At 41.6% G+C, this 20,191-nt stretch overlaps 2 protein-coding genes across 6 annotated transcripts in view; one reads left to right on the top strand and one right to left on the bottom strand.

Annotated features, from left to right (window-relative positions):
• SMG6 (SMG6 nonsense mediated mRNA decay factor) overlaps positions 1-10,958 on the bottom strand; it is a 221,692-nt gene extending 210,734 nt beyond the window's left edge. The window contains exons 1-6 of one of the 3 annotated variants that reach the window (XM_012740650.3): positions 10,732-10,958; positions 6,902-8,660; positions 6,166-6,358; positions 5,554-5,664; positions 1,269-1,375; positions 944-1,022 (exon numbers count right to left, since the gene is read on the bottom strand). In XM_012740650.3, the coding sequence (XP_012596104.1) occupies positions 944-1,022; positions 1,269-1,375; positions 5,554-5,664; positions 6,166-6,358; positions 6,902-8,660; positions 10,732-10,819 (2,337 nt within the window). In that variant the 5' untranslated portion in view covers positions 10,820-10,958. Of the gene's footprint in view, positions 1-943; positions 1,023-1,268; positions 1,376-5,553; positions 5,665-6,165; positions 6,359-6,901; positions 8,661-9,227; positions 10,612-10,731 lie in introns of those variants that run through there. The other 2 variants (XM_075994252.1, XM_020280862.2) reach the window with 2 other exon arrangements.
• A 14-nt stretch (positions 10,959-10,972) lies between these two features.
• Positions 10,973-20,191, top strand: part of SRR (serine racemase) — a 17,695-nt gene continuing 8,476 nt past the window's right edge. The window contains exons 1-2 of one of the 3 annotated variants that reach the window (XM_012740663.3): positions 11,014-11,111; positions 15,247-15,330. In XM_012740663.3, the coding sequence (XP_012596117.1) occupies positions 15,296-15,330 (35 nt within the window). In that variant the 5' untranslated portion in view covers positions 11,014-11,111; positions 15,247-15,295. Of the gene's footprint in view, positions 11,112-15,103; positions 15,331-20,191 lie in introns of all 3 variants that reach the window. The other 2 variants (XM_012740661.3, XM_012740664.3) reach the window with 2 other exon arrangements.

Genomic DNA, 20,191 nt, shown 5'->3' with positions numbered 1-20,191 from the left:
CTAACTGTTTTGGCACCAGGGACTGGTTTCATGGAAGACAATTTTTCCACAAACTGGGGTGGGGTGGGGGGTGGGGGATGGGGGGGGAGGCTACACAGAGCTCAGGTGGTGATGTGTGGCCCTGGTTTCCTAACAGGCCACAGACCAGTACCAGGCTACAGCCCAGGGGTTGGGGACTGCAGTTTTGTGGCATAAAGGGGAATATAAATATTAAATTCAAACATTATTTGGGCAATACATTTTAGAGAATTAAGAAAGCTTTCTCCTTGCTAATAAGTATGTTAGCTACTTCTTATGAACCTTGGGTAACTACCTTTGGTCCCTACCTTCTCCCCTTCAATTCAGCTTCCTCCCTAGGAGCCCTCGCAGCTCCCAAGGCCCATTTCTCTCTGTCAGGGCCACATTTAGAGGAGGCCGATACAATCTAGAAAGGTGCAATCTAGTGTCTACTGTGCCTCTGCTAAGGAGGCACCTTAAGTGAAAAGGTAAAAGGAATAAGAGGATCTGGTGAAAGGAAGCAAGGATCTAACTACTTAGGGCTAGGTGAGGACTTTAAGGAAGACAGGTAGAGGGAACCTTATTTTTCTTCTAGAATGAGTAGCCTAGCTCAACAGCAAAGGGAAAAGAAAGGAATGAAGACAAGATTCAGAGCAGAAGCTCTCGTCAGAAACAAAGAGTGATGTTTGGCTAGAGCACAAATGTTCCCTTAGCAATTTAAGTGCAGTGGATGGATGAAGTACAGAGTCAATAGAAGGAAGAGATCCCTGACAACTTACCTCTGAAAGTAACAGTAACAAAAAGAATTTGAGGATAGGAGGCAGAATGGGATATTTTTGGGACTATAGTGATCAGATGAAATGAAGCTCTAGTTATTAACACTATGAAATTCCATATTTGAAGACACTGCCTGCAAAACACTTCCTCTATCCACAAGATTTCTTACCGTATATACTGCCAGCAAAGCCAACTGGTTATAGGGGCGCCCATTCTTGGGAGCAATGTGCTGGGCCTTCAGGTACCAACTAGAATAGAAAAACAGTAAGAAAATGCTAGCTCTGTATCAGCTTTTCCCCAATTCATCCTGATAGTCCTACTACTTAAGACATAAGCTGGGGTGTTAGATGTAACCCTGGAGTGGCAAAGCATGACTACAAGGCCCAAAAGGGGACATCCATATGGGATGTGGCTCAAGTGGCCCATTATTCTTAATAGGGCTTAGCTTAAATGTCACACAGGGAAGAGAAATAATGAACTAGAGGTAAAAGTACCTGCGTGCTTTCCCATAGTTTGCTGTATCATTGGCTTGCTCTCGATATCTAGCAATATCTCCTTGGCAAATCATACATCGCTGGGCACTGATCAAGGCATATTTTACCTTCAAGGAAAATAATCAGTTAGTAGGCTACCCAAGAAACACTAACTTCAACCCCAAAGAAAAGGGATGGTATCAAAATGAAAAGGTACTAGTAGTTCTCAACAAAGTATAAGGTTTTCAGCCTAACCTTGACTACCAAGAAATGGTTACTAGTGTGCTACAAAATTTACTGAGAAAAATACAGTGGCAGAGGGAGGGGACTGATTCTTATTTCAAGCCCCAGGCAAATGAAAGAAAACATTTTGAAACTAGGAGTCAGGAGAACTGACTCTCTGTGGAATAGTGTGCAATCTCAAAGAAGTCTTTGGGATACTCTGGGACTCAGTTTCTTCATCTGAATGTAAAAATACCTACTCTATAGGGGACCTGGAGGGAATAAATGTAAAGATACTTTACAAATTATAAAGTGACATACAAATATTAAGGCAATTGTTTACTCTGTTCTTTTCTTGCCATCATCATAGTCTTTCCTCAAACTATTAATATCACTGAATTATGTTACTGTATTACATTCTATTCACCTAAAACAATAAATTACCCTTTATCGAACATATACAATTTGCCAGAGACTGGGTAGTACTATAAATATGTTTTCTCAGTGGTAGGTTTGGCATCTGTCCTTCAATGAGAAAATAGAGTAGACCCTTAACATCCCAAGACACATGCCCAACCAAAAAATCTCCCTAAAGAACACTTCACAACATGTCATGCCACTCCACCCCACACAAAAGAAATTAACATATGACTGAATAAAGAACAAAGCTTCACTGAGAGGAAGATACTGACCCTTCAGGAAGGCTCACTCACAAGCTAAATAACCAGCTACAAGCATGTCATCCTCCTAGCACATAACTCAAATTTGTGCCTCAGCAAAGTTACATATTACTACATCAATTTTACCCTCAAGGTCCTGACTACTCCATGCATTCTTTCTATGAATGAACATCAAGAATCCTTGCCAGGGGCCGTGGCTCACGCCTGTAATCCTAGCACTCTGGGAGGCCAAGGCAGGCGGATTGCTCAAGGTCAGGAGTTCGAAACCAGCAAGAGCAAGACCCCATCTCTACTATAAATAGAAATAAATTAATTGGCCAACTAATATATATAGAAAAAATTAGCTGGGCATAGTGGCACATGCTTGTAGTCCCAGCTACTTGGGAGGCTGAGGCAGAAGGATTGCTTGAGCCCAGGAGTTTGAGGTTGCTGTGAGCTAGGCTGACACCACAGCACTCACTCTAACCTGGGCAACAAAGCAAGACTGTCTCAAAAAAAAAAAAGAATCCTGAGTACTTGACTGTAGTGCAAAGAAAATTGGTTATGCCTCCATACTATAGCCACTTTGCCATCTCAATGAGCGGGAAAAATAGGAAAAAAAAAAAAAATATATATATATATTTTTTTTTTTTTGAGACAGGGTCTTACTCTGTCCTCTGGGCTAGAGTACAGTGGTGTCATCATAGCTCACCTCAAACTCTTAGGTTTAAGTGATCCTCCCGCCTCAGCCTCCCGAGTAGCTGGGACTAGGCAAGTGTCACCATGCCAGGCTAATTTCTATATTTTTTTTTTTAGAGATGGGGTCTCACTATGTTGTCCAGGCTAGTCTTGAACTCCTGGCCTCAACTGATCCTCCCAACTCAAACTCCCAAAGTGCTGGGATTACAGACGTGAGCCACCACACCCGGCCCAAAACAAATTCTTTCAAAGGCTCTCCATCATTCTTGGCATGAAGTCCTGGATGATCCAGCCTCTGCTTGCCTCTTCTGCACCACTTTCCTGCTCAGTCTCTGTGCCTCAAACCAGACTCTACTCAGCTTATAACACACCACACTCTTTCCTACTTTGGGACCTTCAGGTATACTGTTCCCTACTCCTAGAATGTTCCTTTTCTTGTATCTTCACATATATCTTCACCTTGCTAATGTCACAGGTTTTCAGTCTCAGCTTAATTGTGATTTTTTCAGTCTTCCATTATCCTCTAAACCATGTTAACTCTTTTTTTTTTTTTTTTTTTTTTTTTTTTTTGAGGCAGAGTCTCGCTTTGTTGTCCAGGCTAGAGTGAGTGCCGTGGCATCAGCCTAGCTCACAGCAACCTCACACTCCTGGGCTCGAGCGATCCTTCTGCCTCAGCCTCCCGAGTAGCTGGGACTACAGGCATGCGCCACCATGCCCGGCTAATTTTTTTTTTTTTATATACATATCAGTTGGCCAATTAATTTTTTTCTATTTATAGTAGAGACGGGGTCTCGCTCTTGCTCAGGCTGTAAACCATGTTAACTCTTTACAGTATATACCCAGAACATCCACTGCAAAATTCACTGCAACTGCAATTACTCATCCAACATATGCACTCACCCCCAATCAAACTCTAAACTCCAAGAAGCAGAACCATGGCAGCTTTTTTGTTCAGCACTGAACTGCTTCTGCCTAGAATGGCACCTAGCACATAAGAGGGGCTTAATAATACTTATTGATTAGAAAGACAGCTTTGTACATAGGAACTCATCAGAAGGAGCAAAAAGGCAAGAGGAAGCCTCTGCTCCATAAATCACATTCCTTTCTCTAATGAATCTCTAAACTCTTCCTAAATATGCTTACCTTTCCCTTCCCATCTTAAAACAAAAGCAAAAACTTCTCTTGACCCTATCCCTCCTTGCATTCACAGCCAAGATTCTTATAAGAAGGGGTGGAGGCCTAAAAAGATGTTCAAAATAAACAGCATTTTGCTAAACCAGAAAAAAAAAATGGTCTATATTACTTTCATTATCTCTACTGCCTTAGCTGTCTTCACTACAATCTGGCTTCCATCCTCTGTAACGAAATCAACTTTTTTTTTTTTTTTTTTTTGAGACAATATCTAGCTCTGTTGTGTGACTGGAGTGATCATAGCCCACTGCAACCCTCAACTCCTGGGCTCAAGCTATCCTCCTGCCTCAGCTTCCCAAGTAGCTGGGATTACAGGTGTATCCCACCACTCCCAGCTAATTTTTCCATTTTTTATAGAGATGGGGATCTCACTCTTTCTCAAGCTGGTCTCCAACTTTCGACTTCAAGAGATCCTCCCACCTTGGCCTCCAAGAGTGCTCGGATTAAAGGTGTGAGCCACCACGTCCAGCCTAAACTAACTCTTAATAAGGTCATCCAACCCAATGGACCATTTTATAACCTTAACATTTGACAACTGTATAGTACATGACAATTTTACCCACCTCCACCTTAAAATTTGATCCTCCCTCTCTAGCCAGCCTTCCCAGCATCCCAACATCTGCTTCCACTACTATTAATACCTACACAATGATTCCCGAATCTATTATCACCAGCCCAGCTTTTTCCTGAGCTCCAGGCAGATCAAAATATTCATTTGTTCATTTTCAAGTTCCTCCTGGACACCTCGACCTAAGCATATCCAAACCTGAACTAACCTCTTGCTCTGTAGCCACTCTCCTAGGCCCCAAACTGGGAGATGATCCAGACTCTTCATGCCTCCAATTTCATCCACACCAATTCCACAGCCAGCAATTCAATTCTATTTCCTTTATATTTTTCCAATCTTCACTTTTCTACCTCCACTGCCTCTATCTTAGTTCAGACCTACAACCTGCCTCCCCTGCCTCCATTCTTGCACAATTCCCATCCAAACCTACCAATCTGCCAGAGTGATTGGTTCTAAGAACAAATCTATCTTAACCATTCGCTGAAAATCAATTAGTGGCTCCCCAATGCTTTCAGAATGAAGTCCAAACTCTTCAGCACAGCATGCAAGAAATGATATAGTCATTATGATACAGTCCCTTCCATATTACAAACACTACCATATTGAACTTCTTGTACTTTCCCAACAACTCCTGGTTCTCTCTTGCTGTCTAAACTGCACCTTCCACCTTCAAACTTCTATTCATGTTTCAAGACTCAGCCTGACAGTCTCTGACAAGCCTTCCTTGACCCCAGTAAGCTAAGTCAGATCCACTTTCCTCTATTCCCCTCACCACTCTGTATATACCATCACCATAGTACTTATGACATTATAATTATTGGTTTAATTTGTCTATTCCCCCAGGGAACTGTATCTTTCATTCTTTTAACCTCAACACCCAGCACAGTGTCTAGCACATAACTAACACTGGGATAAATGCTAACTAAATGGATAAATAAATTTAAGATAAAGAAAGAAGCTGGCTTACTGTCTTGCGTAATGGCTTGCTGCGAATGGCAAGACCGTCCATGTAGTCTTCCAATTTGAACTTGTAAGTAACCTGTAGTTTCTGAAGCAAACTATCAAAGAAGTCACTACCCTATAAAGAGAAAAAAGAGAAGAAATGGCTGAACCAACCTATTCTGATCCAATCTCCCACCAAAAGCTGGGGCAAACAGCTTTTTCACAGTTCTGATAATACTCAGATATCTGTATAAAGGGAGTCACATATAGTATTTAGTGGCCAACAACTTGAGCACAAGACAAATTCATGGAATAAGCCTCCATTGTTTTAAAAATATGAAGACACACATACATACACACACACAGTCACACTCTCTTTCTCTCGTTCTTTCACTCTGATTCTCGCTCTCTCTCCCAGGCCAAAACATTCAGAAAGCTTTCAAGCTCAAAACTAATTCCAATTATCAGTAAGTTATGGTACCAGGAAAGCAACAGGAGTAGGGTAGGCCTATGTGCCCTAAAAGGGCACGGTTTTTTGTCAATATTCTGTTCTAAAACAGTATTTCAGGCGGTAATAAGCCATCACAACTACAGAATGCTGAAGCCTTTATCCTGAGACAAAAAGATGACAGTTTACCTCATCCAAGAGCTCCAAAAGTCTGTTCCGAATCTGTTCTGGGTTCTCAACATTCGGATCCTTGAGAAGCTGCCTGAACTTCTCAATCACCTGATAGAAAGCATTCTTCCACAGGATCTGATCCACATTCTGATTATCAGAGAATTCAATATCTAATAGAATACAGCGCTCATATAGCTGCAGCAGTTCAGCTCTGGAATAAAATACATGCAACTTGTAGCTCCAAATACACCACAGGAAAGGATAGACCTGCTTCCTTCAAATTAACCACCTTTCCCTTGGCAAGAAATAAAAAAAATGTGACCAGGTATGCTATTCACTCTAGTTTCCATTCTGCATAGCAGAATGTCATTCTAAAGACAGTTATGCCTAGAAAAATAGTTTTTCCCCATATGTCTTCACCTAAATTTAACAGCTGAAATAAGATCTTCACTGCAAGTTATATGTTGTTCATTTCTTGGCATTGGAGAAAGTCTTTCCTTTTCCATTTCAAGATTCCATGTTCCCTTAAAGATAATTTTTTTCTTAAAGAAAAAGCAGGAAGCGTAATCATTTCTAAGACTAGAAATAAAACTTCTGTTCTTTTTCCAACTACCCCTACCTTATAAAAATCAATGTGTAAAGGAAATAACATCCAATGGCTCATCTAAAAAGTTTCTACCTACCTTAGCCATAGAAGTCTGTACACCTCCAGCTTATCCCCATTCCCCTTCTACCAGAATAGAACACACCATACCTGAGCTGAGCCATCTTCTCCAGGCCTTCAGGACTAATGCGGTCCCTAGAGAGCAGGTTGCTGAGCTGCAGTTCCTGGTTGTCAGCCACCCGGAGAAGCCTATGTAGCTCCTGTTGCTGCATGTTCCTCATGTGCTGCTCTATCTCCTCAGGACTCATGGTGCTGGCAGGGAGAGGGCTACAAACATACTGTCCTGATGGAGTTGGATAGCCTGGGTAGTAAGGTCCTGGGTACACACCATTCGTAGGACCCACTGGATACTGTAGAGGGCTATAACCTGTATAAGGATACTGGGAGGCAGGGCCTGGTGTCCGGGGGTAATAATAAGGGTTGTCAGAGTTTTGAAACTTATAGTAAGATGCTTGGGCCTGGCGTGAGTCACCCCAAGATGTAGGGCTGACTTCATCATCAGTGTCTAAGAAATGTAACTGGGGCACCTGGCTCTTTAGAGCAGGTTTCTGATCAGGATTGTTCGGGTCCCACAATCGGCGTGTGGTACCTCCACGGCCCCAACTCCGAGATCCCTTACTACCAGATCCAAATAAAAGCCGGGGTCCCAAAGGTGTAGACTCTGGAGAACCTGCTGAATTGACAGATAGGGTGGTATGGGCAGGCAGAATCAAAATGCCACGACCCCGACCCCGAAGTTCTTGTTTCAGGTTTTTGGACTCCTGTTTCTCAGATACTTTGGCCCCACTGCTCGAGCCTTTGTCAGGCTTTATCTTATCTACATCCTCCCTGGCTGACCTCACCATGGGAGAATCTTTGTTCATGGTTTCTGCATCAAAAGTGACACGAAGAGTGCCTCGATTTTCTTTACCATTGCTTTTCTGCTCACCGTCCCCACGGCCAGACCAGTTTCTTTCTAAATGTTTCTTTCTTTCTGAGCTCCTCCTAGGTCCTAATCCATTTGGCTCATCAACTTTGTCCTCATCTAAGGAGTCAGTTGAGGACATAGATACTTGCTTCTTCAGTCGTGGCCTCTCCTTGGTCCTATCCTGTCTCCGGCGGCGACATCCATTATCAGCCAGGCCAGCTCCCTCAGCACTGTTGTTGCTACCAGCTGAGCTGGTACTGCAGGTGCGGTAACGGTTCCTTCGTTTGTCTGAGCGGGAGTAGCGCTTTGCAGAACCAGGCTTTCCCTGGGCTGGATCATCGTTTGCTTTCTTCGCCCCCTCCCCTTTTTCAATCCTTTTTCCTTTTTCTCCCTTTGCAGCCCTTACTCTGTCACCATTTGGACTCCTTTCTGTCTCTGCTGTGTCTGGTTTATTCACAACTTCCTCTTTCCCAACATGTCCCCTACATTCATCTTCCTCTACTCTCAGTTGTTCTACCTGGTTAAGGATTTCTTCTTCATCCACCCGGCTAGCCGATTCTTTGGTAACAGTCTGCAAACGCCGTCCAGGCTGATAGATCTGCAGGTCAGGTTTCTTTGTTCTCTTGATAATTCTTAGACTTCGATCCTCTTGTCCACCAGTCCTAGGAAAGGACTCCTGTCCCTGATTATTTTCTGGGTCTACAGGACCATTTGGCTGTTGGTTGTCCAGTTCCTTGCAGCCATCTTTAATAAGCTGTGTACCATTTCCAACAGCAGAAGAATCTCTGTCATTAACAATTTCATCCTTAAATTCCTCATTCCCAGAGGGCTCCTTGATTTTAGGTTTGTTCCTTAGTCGAGAAAGGCCAGGCTTATAGATTTCCAGATCTGGACGCCTGTTGTCTTTGCGCTGCCTGGGCTCCTTTAATTCCTTCATGTTTTCTGTTATGTTGGGGAGGAAAAGGTAGAATAAAAGGTGGGGGGAGGGATTGTCATTGTGGTTAAGTAACAGAAAACTCAAGCAAGAATTACACATTCAACTGCTAATATTGGTGAATAAGAAAGGATATTGCTGTAGAAGTAGAAATTCTGGGTTTATAATATTTGTTCAGCAATTGTCAAGGTTAACAACTTAATTGTATTGGAGCTACCTACACTTGGGTAGGGAAATGGGGAAAAGCCCACCTCCATTTGCGTTAGGTTAAATTCAGAAATCTAAGACCCCAATTACTTTATCATTGCCAGAACAAAAGATCTCTAACATTTTCAAGCATTAGACTGTTCTCTGTTAATAGAACCCTTGAATCCATTTCAGTGTTTTCTTCTGCCTCTAACATTTTTCCAGATTGACTAAGTCCTTTTAACATAAAAGGGGAAAAAATTAAAAAGGAGAAAAAGAGGGGTATGCATAGCCTTCAACATCTCTGGGGATAAAAATGTGCAACTCTAGTCTTTGAACTTGACCAGGACAATCCTCTTCTTTAGAATACCAATTACTCAATCACATACCTCCTGTTGAAGCAAACAGGAAGCAGTTTCTTTCACATTCTTCAACTCCACTGGTCCTCACCAACTCTATAACAGCAGCCAACAGAGTCATTCCAAGGAAATACTGCTCAGACTACCATCATTAGAATACTGAGACTAACTGCTACTATGATGATGGAATATGAGAAGAAAAAAGTTCCATAAAGGAGTTTTCCCTGGATGCTGATGGAAGGATTGTGACATGTTCTCAAAATGCCAAGGACTAAGGCACTCAAAAATAAGAGTACAGGACTTTAGAAACCACTCTCTAGGCTCTATGAACTTACTGAATGACAGACGAGCAAGTATCTATCACTTTATCTATTAAGGGGGAGACTACTACAAGTGACCACTAAACAATTCAGTGGGAAAGTGACATGAATTAGAATAGTATCGAGTACTCCAAATAGAATGCTATATAAAATCCTACTGTTTTATAAACACGAATGCAAAACAAGTCCATAACAAGGTTCTCATATGTTTCAGCATTTATGCCCACTGTTTGTAGAGGTAACAAAATAGAAAAATATATAATGCTTCGATATTTTCAAAAGTTTAAAACACTGCTTCATTAAGAACAAAGATAAAGCAGTTTAACCCCAGAACACCCTAGCAGTCTCAGTAACTTAGGTGTGTTTGGGGGGAGAAGGAGTAGTTGTAAAATAACTACTGCTACTTTCCAGAGCAGCGGAAGAAAACAGCCTGAATAACCCAATTCAGTTGACCAACGAAAACCAATTTCACAGACTTAGGCTGTGAGCCTGGGGAAGGCCACTTAGCACAGCTACCATTCTACACACCACCACTGCCTAATAAAAGGGAGATGAGACATTAGACTCTTTCTCAGAGTTTTCCTGAGGTGACTGGAGACTTAAAATTAACTTGCAAATTAAGTATTCTGCCTGATAAAAACTGCTCCCACACAAGCCAAGGCCAAAACAGAGCAGCTCACTGAGGTCCTGGATCCCTCCAGTGGTGCAGCTTTCAGCAGCCTGCCTTGGGGGAAAAAGTTCAGCAAGGAAGTCCCAGGCTGTTAAACCCGTCTCCTCAATTCCCCCCCCCCCATTCCTTCTCTCAGACGCTAAAGAGATGACAGGGGCAGGCCTACGGATGATTCTTTGGGGAACGACACACCCCGGGGCCTCCACCAGACCCACTCCTCCTCGCGTCTCCTGACGCCTGAAGAACCGCCGGCTGGTCTGAGAGGGCTGAGGCAAAGGGGAACAGTCACCTTCGCGGTGAGAAACAGGGTGGAGGCAGGAACTCGGGCCGGGCTCCCCCAGAGGGAGCCAGGACTGGCTGAGCGCTACCCCACACAGACCCTGAGGAAGAGAGGGAGGCGAGGGTACGCCCGCGGCCCCCGCCCCCACTGTCGGGGGAAGGGGCGGGGGCTCCGGAGCGCCGCGAACAGAGCTGGGAGGAGGCAGAGGAGGAGAGGGAGGCGGGGCGGGCAGGCCCGGCCCAGGAGCTGGGCGGCGCGACTCACCTCTGCTCCCGGCCTGCGGAGCCAGAGTGGCCAGGATCCCTCGCAGCTCCGACGCGGAGATCCGCACACGCTCCAACCCCTCCGCCATCTTCGCGGCTGCTGCTGGAGCTGCAGCTGCTCCGCCACCGCCGCGCGCAGCCAGGAAACCACGACCGACGGGCGGTGCGCGCGCTCACCCACCTCCCACCCTTTCCCCCGCCTCCTCCTTCCTTCCCTCCCCAACGACGGTGGCCGCACTGGGAGGAAAAGCGCTGAACGCACGTTCGCGAGGGGCAGTGCCGGAGCGCGAGCCTGGACGGGAGAGACGGGCGTTGCGCGTGCGCAGAGGTGTAGCGGGGAAGGTGCGCTGAGGCTGGAGTTGGAGGCGCGGCACCAGTGAGGTAAGGTGAGGCCGAGCCGAGCGGGGCCAGGCGGGCGTTCGCGGCGGTGGCTACTGTTGCTGTGGCTGTGGCCGTGGCCATGGCCACCGATGATACTGGTACTGGTCTGGGACTCGGGTTGACGGAGACTCCGGCCTCCACCAGTCATCTTTAGGCCAGGATCTCCCGCCACAGGCCCAGACTAGTGCCCCAGGCTTCTACTTAGGGACCTTAAAGATCTTTAAGGAGTAGTTAACATTACCCCTATTTGTAGGATGAGGAAACTGAATCCCAGAGAACCAAAGTAAATTGCCCAGGGTGTCAGAATTGATAAATACCAGAGTATCAGTCTTTTTCATTATGGCAAATTGCATCACCAAGCCTTCTGACTCTCAAAAAATATTAATATGTACATTATAGTTGACTTTTCCTGAGGGAATGAGTTGTGTGGAAATAAATCAGGAGGTATATAAATCGATTTGGGAATTTCTGTGTCACTGTGGATTCTTGAAAAAATTACTTCCCTGGGTCTCAGGTTGACTTTTTTATTCTTTCCATCTTTAAAATGTAACTAGACCAGAAGAATTATACATTAACCTTTTTTGTCCATGAACTGTGCTGTGGTGAAACTCCCTCTCCCAAGGCTGCCTGCCTCCACCTGTTGCTCCCTCCCTGTCCTGCCCAGTCCTTTGGACCTCTAAACCATCAAAGAATAGTTACCAATTATTCCTTAGTTTGAGCCTAAAAGATTTGAACAATTTCTGACATAACTTGTTCAATTCTTCTTATGTGGCAGACTCTTTGTCACCAGAAGGGTAAGCATAAGGAGAAAGTCAATAGATATGTTAAAAGATTCAAGAGGTCAAAAGAAGGGGAGTGATCTGAGTGATCAGAGCAAATGGTAACCTTTGCCAACAGATTTGGAAGAAATATGAAGAAATGTTAAAAACAAATTCGTTTTCACAATGAAATTTGAGAAGACGTTGCATCAGTTTTTTTAAAGATGGAAATATAGTCTGAAACAAGAAAACTTTCTTAGAAGTGAGATTACCAATTTAATTCAACAATGTCAGTGAACTTCAGATTAGATATGCCAAAAGTTACCACCAGCTAAAGAAAATTAACTGAACTCAGAGGAAAAAGATAATAGATTAAAACTGTGAAATAAGGATGGGGCACATGGAGAATGGGTTCAATAAATGAATAATTAAATACAAATTCCAGAAGGTGATAACAAAGCTGACTGAGAAGGAGCATGAACCAAATAATAGAGGAAACTTTACTAAATTATTGTAAAAAATTTGAATTCTCAGATGTAAAGGATTTGTGAAATATGCTTTAAAAAAAAAAAAATGAAGACTGGGCGAGGTGGCTCACGCCTGTAATCCTAGCACTCTGGGAGGCCGAGGTGAGCAGATTGCTCGAGGTCAGTTCAAAACCAGCCTGAGCAAGAGCAAGACCCCATCTCTACTATAAATAGAAAAAAATTAATTGGCCAACTAAAAATATATAGAAAAAATTAGCTGGGCATAGTGGCACATGCCTGTAATCCCAGCTACTTGGGAGGCTGAGGCAGGAAGATTGCTTGAGCCCAGGAGTTTGAGGTTGCTGTGAGCTAGGCTGATGCCACGGCACTCCAGCCCAGGCAACAGAGTGAGACTGTGTCTCAAAAAAAAAAAAAAATAGAAAAGAAAAAAGAAATAAAAAGAAAACCATATTTAGGCCTGTATCACAACAAAAGCATCGGAGTTTAAAAAACTAGAATATCTTTATTTTATTTTTTTATTTTTTTTTTTGAGACAGAGTCTCGCTCTGTTGCCTAGGCTAGAGTGAGTGCGGTGGCATCAGCTTAGCTCACAGCAACCTCAAACTCCTGGGCTCAAGCAATCTTCCTGCCTCAGCCTCCCGAGTAGCTGGGACTACAGGTATGTGCCACCATGCCCAGCTAATTTTTTCTATATATATTAGTTGGCCAATTAATTTCTTTCTATTTATAGTAGAGAAGGGGTCTCGCTCTTGCTCAGGCTGGTTTCGAACTCCTGAGCTCGAGCAATCCGCCCACCTCGGCCTCCCAGAGTGCTAGGATTACAGGTGTGAGCCACCGTGCGCGGCCTATTTATTTATTTTTTTGAGACAGAGTCTCACTTTGTTGCCTAGGCTAGAGTGAGTGCTGTGGCGTCAGCCTAGCTCACAAGAACCTCAAACTCCTGGGCTCAAGCAATCCTCCTGCCTCAGCCTCCCAAGTAGCTGGGACTACAGGCATGCACCACCATGCCTGGCTAATTTTTTTTTTCTATAGATATTAGTTGGCCAATTAATTTCTTTCTATATATAGTAGAGATGGGGTCTCGCTCTTGCTCAGGCTGGTTTTGAACTCCTGACCTCAAGCAATCCACCCGCCTCGGCCTCCCAGAGAGCTAGGATTACAGGTGTGATCCACCACGCCCAGCCTATAATATCTTTATGTATTGACATGGAACAGTCTTCAATATGTATTATTTGACAGGTGTGATGGCATGCACTTATAGTCCCAGTTACTCTGGAGGCTGAGGCAGGAGGATGGCTGAATCCCATGAATTCAAAGCTGCAGTGAGCTATGATCATACTACTGCACTCCAGGCCTGGGTGACAGAGCAAGACCCTGTCTCTAAAAAAAAAAAAGTATTTTTAAATTTTTTCTTTAAAAAGCCAGTTATGGAACAATATATATGATGTGGTTCTACCTGTGTACATCAAAATTATTTATTGTTTATGTAAATTTCTATATAAATGCATATAAAATATGTGGAAGAATACATACCAAACTTTTTAAAAGTGGTTACCTTTGTAGAAGAGAGGAGATTTGATAGTTGAAATTGAAGGTTCTATATACTTCTGTAATGTCTTAAATTCTTAAAATAGAGATTTGGTCACATATTATGTGGGTAATCCAAGAGACAATAAAGCAAATTTAGCTAGTGGGAGAGGGAGGAATTCAGTTTCTAAACATAAAAAATATACAGGTCACATTATCTGAGCACAAAGTAATAAAACTAGAACTGAATAACCACAAATTAAACAAAAAATTCTAACCACTTGGATTTTTTTTTAATGCCAATTTTAAATAACTGATCAAGACAGAAAAGACTAGCATTTGTAGCCTTAAATTCTTTTATTGCTTAAAAAAAGTGAAAATTAATAAGCTAAGCATTCACAAAGCTAGAAAAATGTAACAGGAGGAAGAATGAAGAATAGGAGGAAAATAGAAGGAAGAATAAGGATAAAATAAAAAATTAATAAGGAAAAAAGGACTGTGCTTGATAAATGAACTAAAGTGCTAATTCTTCAGAAATTTAATAGATACTAAAATAGACATATTTCTGACAAGTCAATGAAGAAAAGGACATCCTCTTGAATGTCTCATAAGCAGTTCAAACTTAGCTTATCAAATATCTTACTTTTCCCTCAAATATTTGTTTCTTGCCAGCGTTAAATCTCTATAAATTGTACCACCATCTAAATCAAAACCCAGGAGTTATTTTTGACACCTCTATCTCCCATATGAGGATGTCCCATCTATTTCTACAATGAACATTTATGGAATCATTTCCCCAGCATTCTCCTCTTCCTTTTCACTTGAAAACTGCCCCTTACTCCCACTCAGAAGTACTTTCTCTTTTTCTCTTTCTCTTTTCCTTTTTTCTTCTTTCTTTCCTCTATCCTTTCTCTGATGCTTTTTTCCCCCTCAGGTGCAGAGAGTTGAGCCAGTCATTCTAGTTTGTTCACACTATCATCAACAAGGCCTTTATCATTTTTCTTTTTTCTCTTTATTTCGCTTTCTACTCATGTTCCTTCCCTCCTTCCTTAGTGACTCTAATGTGTTTGATATATGTTTTTCAATATACATGTATCTTTGAATAATATATAGTATTGTTTTATGTATGTCTGTTTTAAATGTACATAATTGATAATTGTGTTATAGATCTCATTCTGCTTGTTTCATGTTTCTGTAAATATTTCTGACTGTCATATAGTATTATTTTAAATGGCCTCACACCCTTGGCTATTGGTTCCGGGCCAAGATAGGCCAGAGTCCTTACCCAGAATTTTTTGAACTGAAACTGAGAAAGAAAGAAAGTTCCTCTCCAGTATGGAAGCCATAAAATGTAAAACACAGGAGCTGTCAGCAGCCATGTATCCTGCCATATGGAACCAGCTGGTCTGCAATGAAAAAGAAGCGGATGTGCAGAAAGCAGCAGAGGTGAGAAACTGAGAGTCCTGGAAGCTCTCAAATCCCTGGTTCCAATTATTCCTGAAGCTCCATATTCCCGCATTTCCCATGGTTTGTTCAACTCTTCATTGGATTCTTTATGCCTAAACTAGTTCAAACTGGGGTTCTGTCACTTGCAACCAAGAGACCTAATTAACCACAACCTCTGAAATGTATCTTTTTTTAGTGTTTTTTTTTTAATACACATAAAAGTTACCATTTATTTTTATTTCATATTATGGGGATACAAATGTTAAGATTACATATATTGCCCTTTCTTCCCTCCCCTCTCAAGTCAGATCTTCAAGCCTGTCCATCCCCCAGATGGTGGGCATCGCACTCATTATGTATGTATATACCCATCTCCTCCTCCCCCTCCCACTTGCCCAACACCCAAAAAATTTACCATTTTTAAGTGTATGGTTCAGTAGTGTTAAGTGTATTCACATTGTTGTGCAACCAGTCTCCAAAATGCTATACCCATTAAATAACTCCCCATTCCCTGGCAACCACTCTTCTACTTTCTATCTATAAATTTGACTACTCTAGGTACCTTCTATAAGTAGAATCATGCAGTATTTGTCTTTTTGTGACTGGTTTATTTCACTTAGCATAATGTCCTCAACTTTCCTACATGTTATAGCATGTGTCAGAATTTCCTCCTTTTTAAGGCTGAGTAATATTCCATTGCATATATATATATCACATTATGTATCGTTATTCATCAATGGACACTTGGGTAGTTTGCACCTTTTAGTTACCGTGAATAGTGCAGCTGTCAACATGGGTGTACAAATATCTCTTTTGAGACCCTGCTTTCAATTCTTTTGGGTCTACTAGGAGTGGAATTGTTGAATCATATGAAAATTCTGTGTTTAATTTTTTTAGGAACCACCATACTGTTTACCATAACACATGCACCATTTTACATTCCCAGTAACAGGAAAAAAAGGTTCCAGTTTCTCCACATCTTTGTCAACACTTGTTATTTTCTGGGTTGTTTTGTTTTGTTTTTGATGTAGCCATCCTAAAGGTTATGAGATAGTATCGCATTGTGGTTTTGATTTGTATTTCCCTAATGATTAGTGACGTTGAGCATTTTTTCATGTGCTTGTTAGCCATTTGTTTATCTTTGGAGAAATTTCTATTCAAGTCCCTTGCCCATTTTTTAATTGGGTTTGTTTTTCCAAAATATGTCATAAATGACTATTTTTTTCTATTTCTACTTTTGCAATCTAAGCCCCTTTATCCTTCATGTAGACAACTGCAACACCTCTTAACTGGAACACCCTGATTTCACTCTTGTCCCCTTCTTTTCATTTACCACAATGTAGCCAGAATGATTTTCTAAATATATGGATTCTAACATGTCATTTACCTGCTCAAAATTATTCAGTGGCATTCCATTATACTAAGAAAAAAATTCATGAATCATAGTCCCACATGATCTGAGCCCTGCCAACTTCACTGTTCTTATCTCTTATCATACTCCCCTTTGATCACTGTTTTCAGATACATTAGCCACCTTTTAGTTCCAAGAATATATGTAGCTCTTAACCTCCTTAAAGCCATCACACATTCTATTCCCACTACCTGAAACACTTTTCCCTCTACTCTGCCTGGCTAAAACCCATTAAACTTATGGGTCATAACTTAAATTTTACTTCTCCATAGAGGCCCCTAACCTGTTTCCCTGATCTAAATAAAGGTCTCCCATTATATTACCTGTCTTACTTAGTCCATTTACTGTTGCTATAAAAGAATACCTGAGGCCAGGCACAGTGGCTTACACCTGTAATCCCAGTGCTTTGAGAGGCCAAGGTGAGAGGATCGCTTGAGGCCAGGTGTTCAAGACCAGACTGAGCAACATAGGGAGACCCTCTCTCTACAAAAAAGTTTTTAAAATTGGTCAGGCATGGTTATGCATGCCTGTAGTCCCAGCTACTCCAGAGGCTAAAATAGGAGGATTACCTGAACCCAGGGAGTTTGAGGCTGCAGCATGCTATGATTGTGCCACTGCACTCCAGCCTGGGTGACAGAGTGAGGCCTTGTCTCAAAAAAAAAAAAAAAAAGAAGAAGAAGAAGAAGAAGAATACCTGAGACTGGGTAATTTATGAAGAAAAGAGGTTTACTTAGCTCATGGTTCTGTAGGCTGGGAAATTCAAGGGCATGGCCCTGGCTTCTGGCAAGGGCTTTCCTGCTATGTCACAACTTGGCAGAAGTCACAGGGGGAAGTAGATACTTGGATATGTGTGAAGACAGGGGTATCCTGGCTTCCTAACAACCCAGCTCTTTCAAGGAACTAATCCAGTCTCACCAGAGGGAGAACTCAATTCCTCCAGAACAGCACCAAAGCATTCATGAGGCATCTACCCCCATACCCAAATACCTCCCACTAAGCTCCACCTCTCAACACCACCACATTGGGGATCAAATTTCAACATGAGTTTTGATGGGAACAAATAAACCATATGCAAAGCATAACAGTACCCTATCATAACATACTTCCCTAATAGCACCTACTAAAATTTGTAAATAAATACTTATTTTTACATTATTACATGTCTTCCACTAGATTATAAGCTTCATAAGGGCAGGGACAAGTCAATATTTCTAACGCCATATCCCCAGTCCAAACAGAATCTAATACAGGCGTCCTCAAACTACGGCCCGCGGACCACATGCGGGCACATTTATCCGCCCCTTCCAGGTGTTTTTGCTGCGACTGCCTGTCCTGCTTAGCAGCCAACTAGTCCCAGGCCCACAGTGCACACTCTCGAACAGTCTAAGGGACAGTGAACTGGCCCTCTGTTTAAAAAGTTTGAGGACCCCTGATAGAAGGTGCTCAATGTTTGCTGAGTGAATGAACAAGTCACAGAGATGAAGTTTATGTAGAAATAGTAATATGTACTTTTTACTAATAAATTTGAAATGATTTTACCAAAAATATAAATTACTGAAATTAATTTAAGATGACATGCTAAATCCACATAAACCAATTACTGTGAAGTCACTAAAAAAGTTATTAGAGGTATGCTTATAAGGTAAAGACAAATTATATTTATTTGCAGATAGCATGATTGTTTTCTTTAAAAGGGTGAAGAAAATCAACTATAAAATTATTAGATCTAACAAGATAATCTAATAGTGTCCTATTACATGATAAATATACAAAAATTATTAGCTTTCATATACATCATCAGTTAACCTTAGAACCTAATGACTATTAGCTAGGTGTGGGGGTGTCCACATGTAGTCCCAGCTACTCCAGAGGCTGAGATGGGACTATCACTTGAGCCTAGGAGTTCAAGACCAGACTGAGCAATATAGCAAGGCCCTATCTCAAAAGAAAAGAAAGGAAAAAAAAATCTAACAAATAAAATACTTTATCTCAAAAGCAACAAAAATATATATTAGGAATAAATTTAATCAGATATATAAAAGACGCAAATGGAAACTATGAAAACTTCACTGAGAAATCTAGAACAAAAAGACTGCTAAATTGAAAGACACCATATTCATGGGAAAACTCAATATTTTTAAAAGTCAGTTATGCCCCAATTCATTTATATATTTTACAGTGGAATTTCTGGCAACCTTGATAAAGGAATTCTAAATTCACTTGGAAGAATTGATGTATGAAGGCTGGGCATGGTGGCTCACACCTGTAATCCTAGCACTCTGGGAGGCCGAGGCAGGAGGATCCTTTGAGCTCAGGAGTTCGAGACCAGCCTGATCAAGAGCGAAACACCGTCTCTACTATAAATAGAAAGAAATTAATTGGCCAACTAATATATAGAGAAAAAAAGAATTGATGTATGAGAAAAGCCAACAGATTTTAGAAAAGGAGAACTTTATACATTGCATAATTGGAAAAGGAATTAGCAGTTTGATAAATGGAGCAAAATACAAAGGTTCTAGGCATTAACAGAAATTTAATTTTTGATAAATTTGGAATTTCAAAAAAAAATTAAAAATTTTGGAATTTCAGAGGAAAAAGATGATTCAGTCAGTAAGTGATGTGTTAAAGATTCACAAAAGGACAAGTGGCCAATATACAGAAAAAAATGTTTAATCACTAGTAATTAAATTAAAACTACTAGACATATTTAATTGACAGATAAAAATGATACAGGTATAGCTGAGCATGGTGGCTCACGCCTGTAATCTCAGTGCATTGGGAGGATGAGGCAGAAGGATCATTTGAGGCCCGGATTTCAAGATTAGCCTGGGCAATATAGTGAGACCCATTTCTACAAAAAATGTTAAAAATTAGCTGGACATGGTGGCGTGAGCCTGTAGTCCTGGTTACTCAGAAGGCTGAGGTGGAAGGATCACTTAAGCCCAGGAGTTCTAAGTTACAGTGAGATATGATCATGCCACTGCACGCCAGCTGGGTGACACAGGGAGATCCTATCTCAAGAAAAATAAAAAGGTACGGGAAGGATGAAGGAAAATGGGCATTCCTTAGAAAATGTTGTTGGGAGTACAAATTGATGTAATCTACAACCCTTCTGGAGATGTTTGGCAGTGAGTATCAAATGTCTTAAAAGAGTAGTTGCATTTTGATACAAAATGCTGTTTGGTGGAATCTACCCTAAGGACGAACAGAGGTGCACAAAGATCTGCAACAAGATTGTTCATTACATTACTCATTACAGCCAACAAGCACAAAAGGATATCTAAATGTTCATTAGAGCTATGTTAAGTCAAAATTGAGGCTTTTTTTCCTTTTAAAAACAGTCTTACTATTTTGCCCAAGCTACAGTGCAGTGGCTATTCACAGGCATGATCATATCACACTACAGCCTCAAACTCCTGGGCTCAAGCAATCCCAAGTAGCTCAGCCTCC

This window comes from Microcebus murinus, chromosome 18 (assembly GCF_040939455.1).
Source record: "Microcebus murinus isolate Inina chromosome 18, M.murinus_Inina_mat1.0, whole genome shotgun sequence".
Lineage (NCBI taxonomy): Eukaryota > Metazoa > Chordata > Mammalia > Primates > Cheirogaleidae > Microcebus > Microcebus murinus.
Note: the sequence above shows the minus strand (reverse complement) of the source record. Positions and strands in the feature narration are given on the sequence as shown.